A 21443-nucleotide genomic window follows, 5' to 3' on the forward strand; every position below is an offset into this window, starting at 1 on the left:
AGAGAGAGAGAGAGAGAGAGAGAGAGAGAGAGTGAAACATGGAGGGAGAGGGAGAGAGAGAGAGCTCACTGAGGTTATGTGAACCTTCCAATGCTGATCAACATCAAGAACAATTAGTTCCTGAATTATGTCTTTACAACTGGTAGTGACACTTAGAATACTGGTGTTTCATGGAGGATTCCATCACATGATCACATCACTTATACCTCCACTCCCACCTAAAAGAACAGAGGCACCAGATTAATAGTCTCATGGGGACCCCGAAGGTGACTGTCACAGTGGAGGTAGACTGCCATCAGCTGTATGTGTTTGTTGTCTTGTGATCCACCCTGACGGAGGGAAAGAGAGCTGAGGATGAGGCAGTGACAGTGTCTCCAGCACCCGCCAAGCAGACAGGGGAGGAGGGACCAGGATCAAAGGGTGTTCTCGGGGACCCCAGCCTGCACCCCCCACACACACACACATACACACACACAAGGCAGGTTAGAGAGGGAACCGACAATGGGGGAATCAGAAACAAAGATTTGACAACAGTTACTGGAGCTCCTATTTCCTTCTAACAAGCAGGACCCGTGGCTCCATGGTGGGTGACTCCCAGGGACAGCAGGCTCCTCTGTGGCAGGGGGGCTGTGCCCTCAGGAAGCCCCGGGGTGCCCTGCTGGGCCTGCTCTCCCCCCACATCCTGGATGCGCTGAGATTTGTCTGCATGTGGCCTGGGGAAAGTGAAAGCAGACATGGTGACAGTGACTATCCAGGATATATCCTGACTTTTCAGCTCCTGGGAGCAACTTCTTGCCACCTTCCTGCACCCCCAGCTGTCGTGTCCCCCCACACATCCTGGCCCGGCCCTTTCCCACTACCTGGACACTGCAGAGGGTCACGCAGGAGCTGGAATCCCAGGGAGCTGCCAGTCCTGACAGAGCAGGACCAGGAAGTTAACTCAGACTGGAAGAAACTCAGAAAAGAAACTTCCAGGGGTGGAGCCTGTGGGGTGGGGCGGACATGAGTGATTGCCCCAGTCCTTTGTACTCAGCTAGTCCTGAAAGGGGTCAGAGGGTCAGGAAGTATCCTTCTTTACAGCGATGAGAAAGGGACAGATAGATCACCAGGAAGCAGCATTGTGACCCCAGCAGGATGTTGGGGTCAGGAAGCCTGTGCTGCCTGAGTGGAACTTGAGACTTTTCTGCATTTTTCACCAACCCTCTCGTGATCCATCAGCCCTCTGCAGGAGTTCTATTTTGCTATTTTTAGATTGCTTGCTTTTTACTAACCGCTCTGAAGGGGCCATAAGAAAGCGGGGGAGTAGAACCTACTGGGGTCACAGGAATGGATTCAGCCTGTCTCTGTCCTCTGTTCCTGTTGCTGTGCCTCATGTCTCCCCATGTCTCTCTGCAGGATTCAGATACTTCCCAGGACACTCAGCGATAGTCAGCAAGCAGCCAGGAGCCACTGATGACCCAGCTGGGACCCCAGGGCCATCACTGTGCTCTGAGTCCAGTGCAGAAAGGGCTGTGAGCTTGGGGGCAAGAACTGTGACTCAGCTCCTGCCTCTCCTGTTCACATAGGAGCCGAAGGACTGTCTCTGCCCAATTCTGGGATGTTATTTAGGGGGAAACCAGATGACCACCTCAAAGTAAGAGCTTGTCACATGCATAGCCACAGGTGTAAGATGCACTTCCAATAAATACATGTATGACAGATGTTTACACAGAAATGATATCTGCAGTGGCCGAGGGGCCAGTCAGGTGCTTAGCTACCAGCAGGAGTCAGGCGTGGACCCTGCCAGCTGCCTGGGACCAACACTGGGCCCGTCGCCTGGCTGGTCAGGTGCTGACTTGAACCTTGTGGAAAGCTGTGCTCTGGGCAGCACAGAGGGGCCTGGCAGTTCTTTGTCCCAGCCACCGTCCTGCTGGGAGGCAGGTCAGGCTGGAGGCAGAATTGTGAAACAGGATCCTCTCTTCCCACCCACACAGGAGCCTCCTCAGCACTGCCCCCTCCTGGGAGCTACAGAGCCTCTGCCATGGTGCCAGCCAGTGCCTCCTGGTGCCCTGCCATGGGCTGTAGGCAGACCCCGCACAGGGCACGCCTGAGGCAGCAGCACGCAGACAGTGGACACAGCCGCCCAGTCCCTGAGCCGGTGAGGGCTCCTTGTACAATAGATGCCCACGCCCTTCATCTCTGTGGCTGTGACACTGGACCCAGGCACAGCTCATCCCAAATGTGTCCTGTCAAAGGATCAGGAAAAGGAAGCAAGTGAAAGCCAAAAAATATATAAATGAACAATCACGAGCAACAAAAGCACCACATCACGACGGGCTCTGTGCCATGCCAGCTGCCCTCCTCACACCTGTGTCCTGTGGCATGCAGGAGGCGCTGGTCCATGCAGACAGCTGTGGGTATTACGTGGTGACAGGGGCTGTGATGAGCCTGCAGATATGTTCCCCCCAGGTGGGCACAGGAAGAGACCAGTAGGAGCTGATCCCCTCCCCCACCACAGTAGGAAATGCATCCTCTCTAATCAGTGAGGCTGGGCTTCCCCCTGTGAGCCTGGGATGCAGGAAACTGGACACCTGTCACGCCCAGCATGGCAAGGGCAAACGGGTTTCTCTTGAGGGGCGGCACAGATTGAATATGGAGACAGAGACAGAAGTAGGATTAAGAGCGAGACCAAGGGACTCAGTCAGAGAAAACTGAGCCCCGAATCGGGTCAGCTCATGGCTTTTAATTGAGAATTTTCAAAGAAGTAAAACTGCTGTCAATCAAATTAGCATCCGTTTGAGGTCTGTGCCTCAAAGCCTTTGCCATTAACATATCCATTATGTTCCAGCATATGCTATGCCTTCGCATATCCGCTGCATAGCACCAGGACACCTTGTTACTGTGTCCTCCCAGAGGAGATTAACTGTTAGCATTCCAACAGGTCCCAGTCCCACCTTGAGACACTCCCCAGAGGGAGCCTTATTGGCCTCCGGTCATACCGGGGCACTCCCTCAGAGAGATTGCAGCCTCCGGTCAGACCAGGCTTTTCTTTCTTAACTAATGGGATTAGAGGCTAAATGCAGGGGGGCATGTTATTAGAAATAGGCTGTCAGGCAACAGACACCCACAGCCAGTGGGTCATGAGAGTCTCCTTAATAAAGATGTAAGAGTTTGTAGGCGTATATTTAAGATAGAAAAACACTGGACGCAAATCGCATGGTAATGATAGTAACGTCAAATAAGTTAGGGACCACTGGATTGTTTTGATTTTTGTCCTTCAATTCTAAAATTTCCATTTGATCTTCTTACATCTTCTATTTCTTTGCTAGACTTCATATGTTTTCAGTTATTTCAAGGTTATTTGCAATTGTTGGAGCATTTAAAAACAATATCTGCTGTAATCTAGTCATAAAATTCTAACATCTGTGTCATCTAAGTACGTTTTGGCATCTGTGACCCCTTTTCCCACGTGAGATATCACCATTTTCCCGATTCTATCCATCTGTTTCTCCCACTAAACTGAAATATACCATCTACTTATTTATTAAATTCTTATACAGTAGGAACTGATTCTAAACTCTTTTTTTTCTACTGAGCTCACCATAGAAATCATACACCTTTGTTAATTCTATTTCTTGTTCATTTATAAGCTTGTTTCTATTGTGAATGGAACAGTCTTCTTGTTTACTTTTTTCAGGTCTTACTGCTCAGAAGGAAGAAATGTACTGATATAATGTAGGGACCCAGGCCCAGGCCCTAGGCTAGGTCCCCACCCCCACCCGCCCAGAGGAATTAAAAAAACTCCTGCTTCAGCAAAAGTTAACAAAGTATCTTGTCAAGAGACTAGGAAAAGATAAGCTAGGTATGCTTTATAGCTTACTTATTAGGGAAAAGATAAGTTGGGTAGCTTGTTAGGAAAAAATAAACAAGTCATGTTTTATAGCCCGTCAAGAAGATAAGCAAGTTATATATTAGCTCGTTACAAATAATAACCTAACTGTTTTATAGTTTGTTAAAATAAGATAAACTAACCATTTTTTTCCTTTTTACACACTAACTGCTTTTTTTTGCTTCTGTATCCAGCTTCAGCTATAAAGTCCTTACCCACCAGGACTTAGGTGCTCATCTCCCCCTTTGAGAGAGACAGTCTCAGGTCTGGTCATGAACTCTTTGGAATGGAATTCTTTTATACAAGTTTTGTTTAGGAGCCGTAAACCTAACAATAATGCATCCAGCAAACTTATCAATTTCTACAATTAATTCTGCTTTCTTTACTCATTAGAGTCCGTTGAGTTTTTCCTAGTCATCAGCAAATAAATAATTTTATTTTTTTGTTGTTCTTAATGTGAATACCAAGCATTTCATTTTCTTTTTGTAGTACATTTGCTAAGAATTCCCCATGTGAAGTTGAATAAATCAATGTTAGCAGGCATCCTCTTTAGTTCTTGGTTTTCACTAATATGGTATTAAGTGTTTGTCCTTCTGGGTATTTGCTATTAATATTTGCTATCTACATTGTGTTTAAATAGTTATATTTATTCCTGAAATCAGGGCGCCACTATGGTGGGTTCTTAGTGACGGTCCCCTTCCTGGTTATGTCCTCACATGGCCTTTCCCTGGTGTGTGCATGAAGCGGGGGGAGGGGGGGAAGCTCTATTTTACTTTTATTTTAAAATTTGAATGGCTGCTAAATTTTTTATGTATTGATATAATCATATGGTGCTTCTGTTTTTCCTTTGACAAGCTTTCGGGAGGAAAGAGTTGAATTGAGGTGGAGCTATAAATTTGGGAGTCAGTGATATATGGACAATGGTATTTAAAGCCACGAGACTGGGTGAGATCACCCAGGAGGGACTGCGGTAGAGAAGAGTAGAATTCTATTGCATGTTCCTTGTGCTGCAGTTGCTACTAGTTCAGAAGCACACGTCCAGAATTTAGCAGTGGCGTGACTGGACTGAGCCGGGAGGAACTGGAAGCAGGAAGAAGTGACCGTGATACCTGGAAAGACGATGTATCAGGAGAGCAGCAGTGAACTTGGAGAGAAAGCGATGGTGTAAGAGATGATTACGAGGTGGAAACAACTGCTTAGATGTGGGGATGAGAGCGGTAGCACAGCCAAGGACGATAGCAGAGTTTGTAACTGGAGCGAGCAGTTCCCTTCAGGAAGAGGGGACGCTGAAACAAGCTGACATGGAGAGCAGGTGGGTGTCAGGTCATGTGTTCACAGTGACTTCCTAGAGTGAGAAGTAAGTGTGGGGAGCCATGGTTACAGCTAATTCAGAGCCTTACAGACTGGCTCAGTTAATGCTTAACCTGTTTTTGCCCCTAAGGCATTGTCTCTGCCTGCACCTGGAGGGTGCTTACAAGTTGCTGAGGTATGTGGTGAGAACGGCCAGTTCCCGGACAGAGGATTGATGGCTATCGGGGTAATTGATAGATTCTGTCATGGGATAATCACTTTTGGGAGTTTCAGTGATTTTGTAGTTTCTATGTAAAAGTTAAAGATTTACTTTCGCTGAGGTAATGCATATTTTTCATTGTTAAACTGCACGTACTCAAACTGCATATATTGGTGATGGGAAATAAACTCGGGGCTTCAGCATCACTGAAGACCGACCGCATCAGCAGTCGTGTGAGTGTCTCTTTATTCATTCCCACTCCCCCCTTCAGGTACTGATCGACTTGTGGCGGCTGGCCCGCCATAAGTAAGAGGGCCTGGGGGGTGTCAGCCCAGGTGCAATTGGGAATCAGAAACCACACTGAAATTTAGCATAAAGAATTTGAAGTGAATGTTTGTTAATCACCAGAGGACAGAAGAGGTAAAAGAGAGACAGAAATGTCACAGAGACAGTCACAGTGGGAAGCAGCCACTGCCTGTAGGGCTGGGGGACAAAGACAAGATTCTTTGAGATCCTCAGAACCAGGACCCCAACCTGTGGGAGGCCGATGCTGGCCCACTGGTGTTCGTGTCTGTGGAGGCTCCATCAGGCTGACTTCAGGCGCGTAGGAGACCTGGAATTGGAACCAGGTGCTGTTCACTTAAATGAAACTGTGGATGCCAGGTGAAGAAGGCTGTGGTGATGTGAGCACAGGTGGGAGTAAACAGGTAGCACGTGGGGGCCTTCTCACCCTGCCAGTTCCCAGAGCCTCCTGCTGGCAGAGCCTGGGATGGGGGTTGCTGGCCAAGCAGAAACGTGGCTGCAGTCACAGCTCCAGCACCGGCCCTCAGAGGACAGAAGAGGCTGGCTGGTCATCAGCGCACAGGGTAGTGTCACATGCCACTGCTGCTGGTCCCGGCTACGACACCAGCCCCTGTTCCCTGTACCCCTGTGTGTATTTTGTAGACTGAGCCTTCTTTATTCTGTTCAGTAAACCTCTCAGTTTACGTTTTTCCTGTTGGGATTGTAATTTGGCACTCTTCAAATTCACAGGACTGAGAGTACAAGATGGAAGCTGGCATTCTACTCATTGCTTTTATCGCCCTGTGAAGGCCAGAGTGACATCGCAGCTGAAAATGGGGGCTGGCAGGACTGGGAGAGGCGCCAGGCTTTGAGAAGAGAACTTCTGAAACAGCTGCCATAGGGAATGCAGTTTCTACGGGTGGAGACTGTGCGTTTTCACCACGCAATGCCTGTATCACACAGTGGGTGCTTTACGAGTATTTGTTGAATGAGTAAAGTAAAAATGCAGCAAATCTGAGAGCCTAGGTGGCACTGGTGGGCTGTGCAAAGACCCAGGTGAGGGCTGTGGTCACAGGTTTACCCAGTGAAACCCACAGCTAACAGTAAACATGGTTAGGCATTGCATCAGAGTCTGGAGATGCAGGTATGGGCTTTAACTAAGGGTTTCCACGGCTTTGGGTGTCACGTACGTCATAGTGAAAGGTGAAGAAAGAAAGTCAGTCATGTCCTGGGGATCTGCCTGTCAAGCAAGTTCCAGGAAACATGTTTAAAGGGCACTTGCTGTAGATAATGGGAAAATGTGGTTTGTTAAGCACAAAGCAATGAAAGGTTAAATAATAACAGTCACAGATGTTCAGTTGCTGTTTTTTGCTTTAAAAATAGCCAGTAACTTTGCGTATGTGGTTATAATCCAGGTCTTCACAACGTCATAAAATAGAATTGTCTTGAAATTTCTGATTGAAGTAAGGATTGTGGCGTAAGCAGACCCAAAGCTGGGAACTCTGATACCTCCTTAGAGAACTTGCTCGTGGCTTTGGAGCTGGGGTGGGGTGTTGGCCTCCTTGGGATCTCGGGTTCCTTCTTCCCCTCCTGACACTGAGGACCAGGGAAGCTGGCCAATTTATTCCTCAAGGAGCCATCTATGTTTTTTCTGAAACGTTCCAACTTAAACGCGCGGTGAAGACGCGAGTAAGAATATGGCTGCACAGCCTCCAGTGGCCCAGGTCGTCAGCCCATTGGCCGATTCACAGCCTTGGCGCTCCTATCAGGGTCAGCTCAGGGGCGGGACCTCAGCGCAGCTTCCCCCTGAAGTACAGTGAGCATGAGAGGCGCCTGTTCAGCAATGACGACCAGGCTGTTTATACATTTGAGCCCAATGAGCCACCAGGAGTCCTTCTTAAGAGGCACGTTCATTCTTGGGTTGAAAGAACTAAGCACTGTAGTAAGTATGGTGAACCTTGAGAAAGAATATATCTGCCAAGAGGGATGCCTTAAGATTAATTGGGTTCATTCATAACCAGAGTCTCGCAGCCATTGCTGACAGAGGCCTCTCTCACATGCAGCATTTCAGCAAAAAGCCACAGACTGCAGTCAGCTTCCTGCATTTGTTCCTGCCAGTGAGCCCACCCTTATAAAGAAGTTCCTGGAACTGTAATTCAACCAATGGGCTGAGGCCTGCCCTCCACTCCAATTGGAGCTGTACAGGTGTAGCCTTATTTGCATCTTTACGAACTAATCAGAGTGGCTTGATATCAACCAATCTGGATGACTGATTCTGACCAACCAGGGAAGTGCTTTTTGGACCAATCAAACTGCAAATTTGCATTCTCATTTGCATATAAATGGACCAATCAGGGACCAGGGTGGGTACTTTATATAAGTGGGCCTCCTCTGTGGCTTTGGGGAACAAACACTTGACCTGAATAAAGTTTCTCCTTATATTTCACCTCAGACGGGAGGCCTGTTGGCCTTTCGATTAATGGCAGCAAACTTCTGTTGACAGTATACAGACAAAGAGTCTCATCTCTATAAAACTTAATTTTCTTAATAAAATGGAGATGTTAATCCTTGATTCACCCATTATTCTGAGGCTGATCCTTTGTGACCTTGGCAGGTAGAGCTTTGTATCAGTTTCCCTGAATAGCTCTGTGGGTCTCCGGTGGATGCTAGATGCTGGTATGGTCCCAGGACCCTTTGAGATTTTGCACTGCCCACGTCCCTTTGTCACCTCTGCACCACTGCTCTGTCCTCCTGTAAGGCCTTCCTTACCCTGTGGAAAGAACCAAATGGTCCTTACTGCTGGCAGCCTGCCCTGCTCGTCCTGACTGGCTTTGCCTCACATACTGTAAAGGCCTTTTGCCTCTCCATGACCAAGATCTTATGAGAATGTAGAATTTCTCCTGAACTGCATTGCGTTCTGGGAAAATAAAAGCAGTGGAGTATAATTGGGATCTAAAAGTGGATACTAGAGAGGACTTCTCTCCAAGTCCACTGGGGTGAGTGCTCTCCAGTGGTGACTCACACATGAAGCTCCATCCATCCTGTGGCTTGTCCATCTTTAGGTCATGGCTCCCAAGGCGTGGGAAGAAGGCACGGGGCATGGTGAGGACGAGGTGGCTGTGGGCAAGTCTGGAAGGGCACACCTCCCTTCGCCCACCTTCTCCAAACCAGAGCTGAGTCACTGGGCCATGCACGCTGACAAGCAGGGCTTAGCAGGAGTTGAACTTCAAGTTCAGGAAGAAGAGGAAAGGGATTATAGTAAACACACAGCAGTCTCTGACACAGGGTCTTTGCTGGCTCCCTTCCTGCCATGTCACAGGGGCCAGCATTCATTCTGGATTGGGTTGGTATTGAGATATTAAGACAACTATAAACCAGTATAGTACCTTGAGCATAGAACTGCTAATGGCTGAAGTCCGTGCTGTGCTTGGAAGCACCCTCAGAGCCCAAGCCGCAAACCAAGGCTGGTTCCCACTAGTGCCAGCTTAGAGCTGCACAGCCATAGGGTACAGGACACGCTCAAGCCAGGTGCTGCTTGTCTGGTTTGTGTGTATCTTTGAGGCACCTTAGGAAAGTCTGCAGTTTGACCAAGGCAGGCGTCTGCATGAAAGACACTGAAAGCAGCCTGCGTGTGCCCTAAAGTTGGGCAGAGCCAGGTCTCAAATCACCAGGGCGGGGCAAACTAATGGCCAAGACTCAGATATGACAGCCACCTGCGTCTGCACGCCAGGAAGGGGAGGGCTCAGCAAAGAAACAATGGCCTCCGCCAGCTCCTCAATCCAGGAGAAATCTGCCTCTCCAGCCCCCGTCTTAAGCCAGACAACTCAATTCCCCACCATTTCTCTGTCGCCTTTCCAGCTGCTGCCCCAGCACTGTAGCTCTGAGCCAGTGAGTCCATTGGTGGGTAAGTCCAAGTGACTCCTTAAAGGGAGCGCCTGTGGGTGCAGCTGCACCCAGTCTCATGCAGTCACAATCTCTGCTGGTTTTCACAACCAAAAATTATGGAGACTTCTCTCCCCGGCACTAAAACCCTGGGCTGGGGTGGGGCTGGGATATCTCACACATGTATCGCTACTGCTGAAATATCTCTCCTGATCTTTAATTGTCACACGCAGGTGTGGTTCCAGCCCGTTCTGCGTCTCTGACCTTCCTACCAATGTGGAGGTGGCTTCTTCTGCATGTCCTTAGTTGAAAGGCTTCAGTTCAGCTTGATTTAGGTGATTATCAATGATGGTTGTTTTGTAGGTTAGTTGTAATTTTGATGTGGTTGTAAGAGAAGGTAATCACAGAGTTTACCTACTGTGCTATCTTGGCTGTCTGTCTGTTACATCTGTATTATATTCTTCCATGCAGTTTCCAAAGGTTTAATTTGTTAATTTATTATTTTTATTTAGATGAAGGTTTATTTTATCACTATCCTGTCTTGTTCAGCCATTTATGTGTTTCAGGATGTAGCATTTCCTCTGAGCAGAATACTCTATTTTAGGCCCTGCCAGTATACAGGGCCTCCCCTTACTGGACAGGACGCACCCAGATCAGACAGGGCTGCAGGAGACCTCAAGGGAGAGTTTAGCTTAGCAATGTCCAGTGTGTCTTCATTTCTCCTGCGTGACAGTGGGGTCTCTCAGTCATCCAGTGTGTTGGAGGCTCCATAAGTGAGTCAGTGCTTGCACCATGAAAACAGGGGACAAATAACACAGGGGTCCCATGTGTTAGGAGAAAAAAAATTTTTTTCCTCTACCCATCTTAGCTTCTCCAACTAAGGCCCTGGATATTTGACTCACAGAATACAGATTAATAAGAGAAAAAGAGAACTTTATTAGCATGTTATGACATAATAGAATTTGTATTAGTCTCTCCTTCCAGTTCCTGTAACAGAGCTCATGAAACTCTTGTAATTTTCTAAGTGTAAAAGTGTTAAAAGAGGCATCTTTTGTTGTAATATTTGGTCTTTGACTCTGGTTCCTGATATGGATTTCCTAAATCTCTTGCATTTTCCTGGGTGACAGGAGCATCTTTTAGTCTAATGAGGCCACTCTGGGTGGGCGCCTGTGTGGCTTCAGGTGGGCTGGTCACCAGGAATTCCCAGCCATGATTAGAATCTTGAAACGTTCAGCTCTACTCCCCACCTTTCAGGGAGGAAGGAGGAATTGGGGATTAACTTAATGATTAATCGTGCCTACATGATGAGGCCTCCCTAAAAACCCAAAAGCACAGGCTTTAGAGAGCTTCTGGGAAGCTGAACACATCCATGTGCCTGGCGACCACCTCCTAACTCCACAGGGACAGAAGGTCTGGTGCTGGGGGCCCTTCTGACCTTGTTCTCTATGTCTTTTCATCTGGACATTCACTGGTCTCCTTTGCCATATCCTTTACTACTAATAAACACGCAAACAAAGTATTTCCCTGAGTGTTGTGAGCTGTGCTGGCAAATGATTGAAACCTAAGATGGGGTCATGGGAACCTCCAATTTATAGTCGTTCAGTCAAATCAGAGAGACAACCTGGACTCGTGACTGGTGTCTGAGGTGGGGGTGGGCAGGAACAGTCTCGTGGGATTAAACCCTTAACCTGTGGGGTCTGTCTCACTCCAGTTAGTATTAGAATTGAATTGAATTGTAGGACTCCTGAATTGGTGTGGAAAAAATACCTTCATCTGTGGTGTCAGAAGTGGAGTGCTGTGAGTGTGGTCACAGTGAGAGCAGAGGAGAAACAGGCAGCTTTTCCTAGCTACCTGTGCACCTGTGTACAGGTGGAAATACTCTGACATGAGCCCCTCAGAGCAGAGGGTGGGACTTGGGCTTATACAGCATCTTAACCAAAGAAAAGGATTTTTAGAGAAGTGACAAGACAAAGGAAAGTGACTTCCTAGGCTGCAAATGTGTGAAGACTGATATGAAGAAAGTAATATAAAATAAGGGCTGGTTTTCACAAGGTTTTTTCTGTGGGTTCCTCTCGTGCTGTGTCTGATTGATAAGGTTGTAGCATTGTCTCTGGCGATTAACTTCTGTCTTTCCTGGTACAGAGAGGAGGGGTGACCTTTTTACAACGTCATGTCCTGCTTTTAGGCTAATAGAAGAGGATAAAGAGGTTTTCTTGTTTCTGTATTTTCTCAACTGCCTTCAGCTCAATATAGAGCTTATGCCCAAGTGACATATGAGGGGTGCTGTATTCTGCTGCTCTTCACTTTTGAGTTATACCCAGCTTCTCTCAGTGTGGCGAGGAGAACTTATGACACTGGTGAAAGAGGGTGATAGCCTGACCTCTTCCATGTCTTCCTCTGATGGAGGTGGAGGCTCCACTATGCCTCTGATACCCACAGACAACATGCTTGCTTCATTTACCGTTTCTAGAGAAAGAAAGTGAGAGAACTGCAACATCGATGAAAATAGCGTTTTATATCAACCAGAAACTATCATAATGTTTAGTGATTTTGTGACCTTTTTTTACTCATCTCGGGGGGAGGCAGGGACAGATGAGAAGAGGGATAAACATGGAAATAGGGCCGCAGCGTCCCCGAGAAGGAGGCCCTGGGAAACGTGAAGATGTGGGAGGGTGTGGTCATGTTGTAGAAGGAGACGGCTCCTGCCTCATAGTCCAGGAAAACCCCCACAAGCAGGGGCTGCTCCCACAGGTGAAGGAAAGTTGGGGGATATTTCAGCGCTGTGTAGCTGGCCTTGGTGCTCAAACTGATGGCCCAGAACCCAGACTGGGGCTTCAGCTTCGTGCGAGTGTCCCTCTGCACGTTTTCCATACAAACTCCTAGACCCCATTGAGTCTCTTTTCCCACATACACTTCAAAGTAATGTCGTCCCGACGCGAAGCCCTCGTGGCCCAGGACACAGGGGTAGGCGGTAAATCTCCTGGGAGAATCGTGCACATCACACTGGGGTCTTCCCTTAGTGACTTGTCTCTGATCCTCAGACAGGATTAGTTTACGGTGAGCTGTCTCTGGATCCAGAGTCACATCGACTGAAAGGGAAAGTAAAAGACATGGTTTTGTCATCAAGAGCACAGTTAATATGGGATAAAACCAGCCAGTGATCATATCTGAGCATTGTTTCTGACCAGCTGTGTGAGCCCAGGCAGGTCACCCCATGAGCCTCGCTTTGTGACATAGAAGTAGGAATGATGCCATCTGTCCCACGGATTGGTGGGGGATGGAATGAGCATGTATGTGTTTCATACCTGGAGAACGCCCTCACGTACCTTGATAGCCCCTCAACAGCTGCCTCACATCAAAGTAAAGCTCAGAAACATCACAGACAGTCTGAATCTCCAATGACAGTGCCTCTGGGTTCTCCAGTTTCACAGCCGAGCTCCTGGGACAAGCAGAGGCCGGACACTTCTTAGTGGTGCGTCCCATCAGCTGTGTCCCCATGCCCTTCCTCCTGCATTCCTACAACACTCACCTGCTCAAAGCGCCCTTCACGTCCTACAGAGAAACAAAGACAAAAGGTGAGTGTGGGGACATCAGGATTCCAGGGAGCCTGGCACCTGGGTCTGCCTTCTAGGAACACTCCTTCCAAAGGAACGAAGACAGGGGCCCGGCCTTGGGCATCGTGGGTGCCCAGAAGGGACGGTGCCCTCCCCAGCCCGGGGTGTGCATCACGGTGGGATGTGGGTCCACCTGAGTCTCCATCGTCCTGCTGAGGCTGTGGAGCTTGTGGGCTGCTTGGGGGGCAGGGCCAGATACTCACCCCATGCTCCCTCGGGCAACACTGGCTCTCATTCACCTAACTTCCTTCTGAGTGAACCCATATTAGAGACCACTCATCACAACAACCCAAGGCTGGGCCCCCATGGTGGTGGCAGCAGGTTGTGGTGGAGCGGTCACACTATGCTCGCAGCCTCAGGAGGTGACCTGCAGCCCTGTTAGTGAGACTGGAATAAACAGCCAGGGGTGCTTCATCCTAGCGGGCTCCCTAAGGGCCTGGGTACCAGGGATGTTGTAAGCAAACTGGGGCAAAGTTTCCCATTCATTTGGCTGCCTCACTCCCCACCCATAGTCACCTGGATGAGTATTTCAGGAGACTGACGCCAGGGTTCTGGGCACATGGATGGGGTAAATGGGAATAGAAATGACCCCAAGTTTCTTCGGCCGAGCAACTCCACATAAGCATCCGGAGGCGGCATGTTGTTCTGATTCACGTAAGGAAGCTTATAGACTAGTGAAGCCACCTAGCAGACATGGATCTGCACCTAAAAGAAAGGCCATTTCAAGTCCCTACCTGATGTGCCACCTTTGATCAAGGCTGGTGGACTCGCCTATCTCCCCACACTGCCTCACCATTGTCCCCTCCATCGCTCAGGGACAGACCCCCACCTTTCCTTCCTCCGAGTGCCCAGCCTCACCTGCAGCAGCTTCTGGGCTGAGCCTTGACACCTGTCCTCCAGGTGCTGGATGTGACTCTCAAGTTCACGCCTCTTGCACTCCAGACTGGCCTCGCTGTCCCTCAGAGGCTTCAGAGTCTGCTCGTTCTCCTTCTCCAGTCTCCACAGGAAAGACTTCTCCTCCTGCTGCAGGAAGCTGTGCAAATTTTTGAAGTCATCCTGGATTTTCTGTCTCTGAAGGTTCACCTTCCTCTGGAGTCAAAAAGGGTGTTCAGAAGAAGGTGACAACCCGTGTGACCAGAGACAGTTGAGTGATCAACAAAGTGTAGCTCATAGATATAGCGGAATATTCTTCAGCCATGAAAAGGACGGGATTCTGACACGTGCTACCACATGGATGGGCTCTGAAGACAGGATGTTGAGAGAAATAAGCCAGACACAAAAGGACACGTGCTGTGTGATCCCACATATACGAGCGACCTAGAGTGGTCACGTCATAGAGACAGAAAGAAGAATAGAGGTTTCCAGGAGCTGGGAGGATGGGGTGGGGAGTTAGAGTTTAATGGGGACAGAGTTTCAGGTTGGGAAGAAGAAGAGTTCTGGAGATGGATGGTGGTGACGGCTACACAACAATATAAAAGTAATTAATGCCACTAAAAGGGGCAGTTAAAAATGGTGAAAATGGTAGATTTTGTGTTATGAATATTTTAATGCACATGCACATACAAGAGATAGTATGCTCAACTGCCGTGAAATTATTTGCAAGTGAGCCAACGAGCTGTAAGAATGTCCCCAGCTCTGTGCTGCAGTCACACCTAGGAGGCACTTGGGTGCAGGAGACAGAGTCATGGACGTCTATGGTCACCTGATTTGTTCCCTTGTTTTTCAGCTTTCATTTTGGGAAACACGGAACTGCAATTTCCACGAGTGTTTTGTGGGTGTGTGGTGTTTCAGAGACCGTGGTGTTGGGGTACGAGGGTTATGGATGGTGTTTCCATTAGTTATCATTGAGGCCCTGCCCCCACGGGATCCCAGAAATGAGGGGAGCAGCAGTGTCCTCTGAGAGGTCACAGTGAACATTCGTCAGGGCAGAGATGGGGAGAGACCTGTGACCCAGGCTCGATGGCTCGCCGGCCAGCCAGTGATGGGTCACGTAACTATTTCCCTGAAGGAATGCATGTCTGACCATGGAAATAGTTAGAGACCCAGAGTCTGCCATGGTAAGGGTGTGGCTCTTGCAGCAGACGTGACTGTCTTTATAAATGAAACACACGTGCTTTCTCAGACATGAGATGACTCAGGACTGTCCACCAGCATCGGTTCCTGAGCCTGTGAGGCTGAGAGCGGCACCTGTGCGGTGGTAAATGTGCCAAGGTGCTGAGGTTGAGGCCTTCAGACTAGGAAGGTCCTCGGAGGTGCTGAGAGTCTGAAACCCATTTGGAGACGGCTTTAGGTGAACAGAGGCACTCATGCTGCCTCTCCTGACCAAAGGTCAGGAATCCTAGCCAATGATTACTGACAGGCCAAAGGGTAGGAGACAAGATCTCAAAGATGGAGACAATGAAGGGCTTAAAAATGAATCACAGTTTCTTCTTGGGGTACCACCTGTTTGGTCTGATTTATGGGAACAAATCCCCATGTGCTTTGCGTGATCAGCCCCTCTGCCTAAGCTCTAGGATGGGAAACAGCTTGAGACCAATAACCCACAATTCTTACATTCCATTCGGTTATTTGCTTTGTCATGTACTCTTTTTGATTCCTACACTCCTTTTCCATGTCTCTCAAATTTGTCACAGCTTCCTGGAGCAGTTCCTGGAGGAAAATGGGGTGAACAAAGTCGATTCAGTTTGGCAGCTCCTCACTGGGCACCCAGGGGGACCCTAGCCATCTGAGACTGTGGGAATGACGCTGGATGTTTACCGAGTCCTCACACTGTGCGGGGAGCCTGCTGAGGGCTGTATGTGCAGGGACATATCTGATGCCCTTGACACCCCTGAGCACTGGTAGGGCTCTGACGTCATTCAGTGCTGCAGAAACTGAGGCTGAGGAAGGGATTCCGCGACTTGCCCAAAGGGCTACGACTGGGAGGTGGTCGCACTGTGAGCCCAACATCACCTGATGAGGTCTAGCCCCCCACGCCCATCCTGCCAGGGAGACGTGGCACAGAGCATGATAATCATCTGAGAGATTTGACAGAACAGCGTGCTGACCCGGACGTGGCCAGCGCTCTGGCACACAGTGGCTCACTGGCGGTGTTTGGTGAGTCAGGGAGGAAAGGCCAGGGCACCTGCTGAGCTGTCAGAAGCAGTGCTTGGAGAAGGGATGCTCTAGTACCCTTTCAAGGATGGTCCCGTGAAGCCCATTTGAAACGAGCTAGTGTCCAAATCAAGCTTTCAGGTTATTTTTCAAAATAGTTTCTCATGTTCTCATGGAAAGCAGGTTGCAGGTGAACCAGATTGCTAGTCGAGGTTCAAACTGAAAGAACAAGGTCGTGTCCTCTGTCACCCAGCAGCACACTCACCAAGTGCCCTGTGCTGGCGAGAACAGGCCGTGATGCTTGTTAGCAAAGGGCTGCTGTTGTCCCCATTTACAGATGGGGAAACACAGACACTAAATAACTGGCTGAGAGTTACCCATTGGGTCAGGTGCAGAGCTAAGATTTCAAACCCAGCAGTCCAACTAATGAGGCTCAGCACCATCCCCCTGTGCTGTCCTTTATCCAGCTACCTGGTGGTTAATGTCCCCTTTCCTCTAATGAGCTGCCCATGGGGTTTGCGGGACGCCAAGGACAGTGATACAATGTGGAGAGCAGGAGGTCTGCAGTGAGGGTTAAGCCTGACAGCTGGCAAGCTGACAGTCTCTCAGGCCCTGCTGAGCAGCACGGGGAGGTTGCTGGATAGATCTCATCTCCACTGGGCCACTGAAGAGAAAACAGCCAATGACCTTGAAAGTCGCAGAATGAAATGCCATCCTGTTAACAGTTTCTGCTCGCTATGCTTTGTGTCACTTCGAGGAGATTGCTTCCACCCACCCCATGGAAAGCCGCAAGGGAGTTTCTCCCTGAGAGGAGGGAACTACTTCCTCAAGCTCCCTAAAACCCTCAACCTAAGGAAAGCTACTTTTGCTATAAAAGCTGTGTCCAAACAATAAACAGGGCCACTCTCTGCCATCAGCACTGAGCGGACCTCCTGCTCCCAGCTTTTGTCTCTATCTCTTTCTTTCTTCATCTCCCACCCAACCCTCCCAGGTGTGTTTCTGGCCCATGAGCCAGGGGCGTTCGGTTGAGCGAGCTGGTCTGGTTCAATAAAAGGCCACCTCGGCCTCGTGGGGGACAAAACAGCATCCCTCCCTGGGGACATTTTCCTCAGATGTGGGCAGGGCAGAGAAGGAGTACTGCAGCAGGACAGTGTCCTCAGCCCACGCCCCAATATCCAGGGTCAGCTTCCTCACGGTCATTTCAACGTCCTTCACCCCCTTCCTGAATCTTGCTCAAAACGGCCCCCCCTCCCACTTACAGAAATGATCAGAATCTTCTCCTTGACATTCCTTCTATGGTGTCACTGCCAGGAGGCTCTTTTCAGTGTCACCTTCACTCTGCACTTGCCAGTCCCCGATGCCAGGAACACTCTGGGCAGGACTTGGACCTGAGCTGGTACCTGCCTCTCAGGTAGGATCAGTCAGCACAGCTCCCTCGACTGTGCCTTTGCCCTGTGGTGCCCTGGGCCTGGGATGCTCTCACTTCCCTCCACACTTCTGTATACAGTGAATTTCTGTGTAGCCTTCATGAGTCACGTCTCCACCACCCACACCAGAAGCCACCAGTAAGTTATTTCTGCTGGTCTGTCATTCTTGGTTTGTCTGCGGGTTGCCTGAATGTTGGTGACTTTGTCCCCTGTGGTGCCTGGAATCTCACACACATAGTGTGAGGCAATCGAGTGTGTGAGTGTGGGTTTGTTCTAGAGCTGGGAGAAGGTCCTGCCATGAGAGTGGATATGGACGAGTCTGACTGTTCCACGCAAGAACCCCCAAGGTTAGGATGGACGGTGGGGACTTGATCAGGGAGGACCTACTCTGAGCTACTTTCCAGAAGAGGGAGATGGGGAAAGCCATCCATCAGGATGCAGGCTCAGGGGTCTGCTGCATGACCTCAGGTCTGTGCAGCAATGACATTGGGACCCTCCGAACCCTGTCCCAGACCCACAGGCTCACCTTATAGCCCGGGCACACGTCCTCCACCAGTGCGGAGGTGCACCACCTGTTCTGTGGAGACCACGCACAGCGCCAGCAGATGAGCTGGCCGTTGTCCTTGTCGAACAGGTGGAGCTTCTCCCCGTGCTCCTTGCACGTCATCTCCTGGTCCAGCTCCTTTATGACCTCAATGAGGCTCCCCAGCTGCTTGTTGGGCCGCAGACTTGTCCTGTTGAATGGAGCCCGGCACTGGGGACAGGGGTGCTGGCGCAGATTTGGCTGCTGGTTGTCCAGGAAGTCCTCTATGCACCACTGGCAGAAGCTGTGTCCACAGCTGATGATCTGCGGCTCAGTCATCAGGCTCAGGCAGATGGAGCAGGTGGCTTCCTCCCTCATCCTCTTGGTGGCTGTGGCTGAGGCCATGGCTTCTCCTGAAAACCCCCAGGATCAGACCCAGAGGCAGAGAGGGAGCCGCCAGAACCCCCACAGGGACAGAAGCACTTGTCACCTGGGCTGTGGTGCTGCTGTCTCCCAGGTCCCGAGGTCTTCTCTCTAGATAGAAGGAATGTACTGGGACTCAGAAGGGGCATGATATGGGACTGCGCTGTGACCATCTTGTGACCACTTCCATTTATTAAAACAACATCGGATTCAAAGTTCAGCTTCTCAGTCGCACTAGCCACATCCCCATCATGACAGAACAGTCTAGACATAGAATCTTCCATCACTGCTGAAAGTTTTATTGGGCCAAGTGCTGAGGGAGAGAGAAAGACAGACAGACAGACAGAGAGAGAGAGAGAGAGAGAGAGAGAGAGAGAGAGAGAGAGAGAGAACTGAGGGCCTGTGAACCTTTCCTATCTTGATCAATTTCAAGAATAATTAGTTCTTGAATTATATCTTTACAACTGGTGGTGACACTCAGGTGACTGGTGGTTCATGGAGGATCACAGCACTTGCACCCCACCCCCAACCCAAAGGGACAGAGACACCGGGTTCATAGTTTCTTGGGGACCCCAGGAGGGAGACAGCTGAGGGAGATATGGCCATTAGATGGATGCGTTTTTTATCTCTGTGATCCTCCCTGATGGAGGGAAAGAGAGCTGAGGATGAGGCAGTGACAGTGTCTCCAGCACCCACCAAGCAGATGAGGGAGGAGGGACCAGGATCAAGGGGTGTGCTTGGGGACCCCAGCCCTGCCCTCCTGCCCACACCAGCCAGGTTAGAGAGTGAACTGACAATGGTGGAATCAGAAGCAAGGATTCAACAACAGTTACTAGAGCCCCTGTTTCCTTCTAACAAGCAGGGCCTGTAGTTCCATGGTGGGTGATTCCCAGGGACAGCAGGCTCCTCTGTGGCAGGGGGGCTGTGTCACTCCTGAGGCCCCAGCGCGCCCTGCTGGGCCTGCTCTCCCCCCACATCCTGGATGCGCTGAGATTTGTCTGCATGTGGCCTGGGGAAAGTGAAAGCAGACATGGGTGAGAGTGACTGCCCAGGACATGTCCTCACTTTTCAGCTCCCGGAGGCACTCTCCCTGCCACCTGCCTCCACCTCCAGCTGTTGAGTCCCCCCACACACCGTGGCCCGGCCCTTTCCCACTACCTGGACACTGCAGATGGTCACACACGAGCTGGAGTTCTGGGGAGCTGCCACTCCCGATGAGCAAGACCAGGAAGTTAACTCCGACTGGAGGAAACTTAAGTAACTTCCGGGGGTGGGGCCGTGGAGTGGGCTGAGAATCTCTTTCACTCAGCTAGTCCGGAAAGGGGGCAGAGGGTCAGGAAGTGTCCTTCTCTTACAGTGATGAGAAAGGGTGAGATTGATCACCAGGAAGCTGGCTTGTGTCCCCAGCACAATGTCGGGGGTCCGGAAGCCTGTGCCGCTCACAGAGTCAGACTTGAGACTTTTCTGCATTCGTCACCAACCCCTTGATAATCCATCAGCCTACCGGCAGATGCTCTACTCTGTTATTTTAGGTTGCTTACTTTTTAATAACGGCTCTGAAGGGGGTGGTAAGAAAGGGGTGGTAGGACCTACTGGGGTTGCAGGACTGGCTCCAGCCTGTCTCTGTCCTCTGGTCCTGTTGCTGTGTCTCATGTCCCCCCGTGGTCCTCTGCAGGATTTAGATACTTAGGACACTCAGCAATGGTCAGCAAGCAGCCAGGAGCCACTGATGACCCAGCTGGGACCCCAGGACCATCACTCTGCTCTGCGTCCAGTGCAGAAAGGGCTGTGAGCTTGGGGGCAAGAACTGTGACTCAGTTCCTGCCTCTCCTGTTCACATAGGAGCCGAAGGACTGTCCCTGCCCAATTCAGGGCTGTGATTTATGGGGAAATCAGATGATCGTCTCAAAGTAAGAGCTGGCCACATGTGTAGCCTCAGGTTTAAGATGCACTTATGACAAATACGCATACGACAGATGTTCGCACAGGAAATAATATCTGCAGTGGCTGTGGGACCGCTCAGATAGGCTCAGCTACCCGCAGAATCAGGCGTGGACCCTGCCAGCTGCCTGTGACCAACGTTGTTCCCCTCGCCTGGCCTGTGAGGTGCTGACCCTGGCGGTCCTGTGGAAAGCTGTGCTCAGGGCAGCACAGAGGGGCCTGGCAGTTTTTTGTCCCAGACACCGTCCTGCTGGGCAGCAGCACAGGCTGGAGGCAGAATTGTGAATCAGTATCCTCTTCCCCCCACATGGGAGCCTCGTCAGCACTGCCCCCTCCCGGGAGCTCACAGAGCCTCTGCCACGGTGTCAGCCGGTGCCTCCTGGTGCCCTGGCATGTGCTGTGGGCAGACCCCGCACAGGCCATGCCTGACGCAGCCAGCACGCAGACAGCGGACACAGCTGCCCAGTCCCTGAGCCGGTGAGGGCTCATTGTAGATGCCCACACCCTTCATCTCTGTGGCTGTGACTCTGGACCCAGGCACAGCTCATCCAAAATTTGTCCTGTCAAAGGATCAGAAAAAGGAAGCAAGTAAAAGGCAAGAAAAAAACAAAGGACCATGAGCAATAAAAGCAGCAGCATCACAATGGGCTCTGTGCCATGCCAGCTGCCCACCTGGCACCTGTGTCCTGTGGCATGAAGGAGGTGCCTGTCCATGCAGACAGCTGTAGGTCTCACAAGGTGACAGCAGTGCGATGAGCTGCCAGAGGTATGTTCCCTGAAGGTGGGCACAGGGAGAGACCAGTAGGAGTTGCCCCTTCCCTCCCCCCAGTAGGAAATGCACCCCTCTAATCAGGGAGGCTGGGCTTGGCCCTGTGAGTCT

The 21443-nt window shown here is 50.3% G+C and overlaps 2 protein-coding genes across 9 annotated transcripts in view; both read right to left on the bottom strand.

Moving 5' to 3' along the window:
• LOC109376993 (E3 ubiquitin-protein ligase TRIM38-like) overlaps positions 1-532 on the bottom strand; it is an 11166-nt gene extending 10634 nt beyond the window's left edge. The window contains exon 1 of the mRNA XM_019633183.1: positions 219-532. Coding sequence (XP_019488728.1) covers positions 219-253 — 35 coding nt within the window. The 5' untranslated portion in view covers positions 254-532. The remainder of the gene's footprint in view (positions 1-218) is intronic.
• An 11506-nt stretch (positions 533-12038) lies between these two features.
• Positions 12039-21443, bottom strand: part of LOC109376998 (E3 ubiquitin-protein ligase TRIM38-like) — a 53764-nt gene continuing 44359 nt past the window's right edge. Inside the window, exons 1-9 of one of the 8 annotated variants that reach the window (XM_019633194.1) lie at positions 19781-19854; positions 19418-19631; positions 18690-18733; positions 18203-18612; positions 15710-15805; positions 14015-14245; positions 13072-13094; positions 12869-12981; positions 12039-12631 (exon numbers count right to left, since the gene is read on the bottom strand). In XM_019633194.1, coding sequence (XP_019488739.1) covers positions 12084-12631; positions 12869-12981; positions 13072-13094; positions 14015-14245; positions 15710-15805; positions 18203-18604 — 1413 coding nt within the window. In that variant the 5' untranslated portion in view covers positions 18605-18612; positions 18690-18733; positions 19418-19631; positions 19781-19854 and the 3' untranslated portion in view covers positions 12039-12083. The other 7 variants (XM_019633195.1, XM_019633192.1, XM_019633191.1 and 4 more) reach the window with 7 other exon arrangements.

The sequence above is a fragment of the Hipposideros armiger genome, unplaced genomic scaffold (assembly GCF_001890085.2).
Source record: "Hipposideros armiger isolate ML-2016 unplaced genomic scaffold, ASM189008v1 scaffold_1256, whole genome shotgun sequence".
Taxonomy (NCBI): Eukaryota; Metazoa; Chordata; class Mammalia; order Chiroptera; family Hipposideridae; genus Hipposideros; species Hipposideros armiger.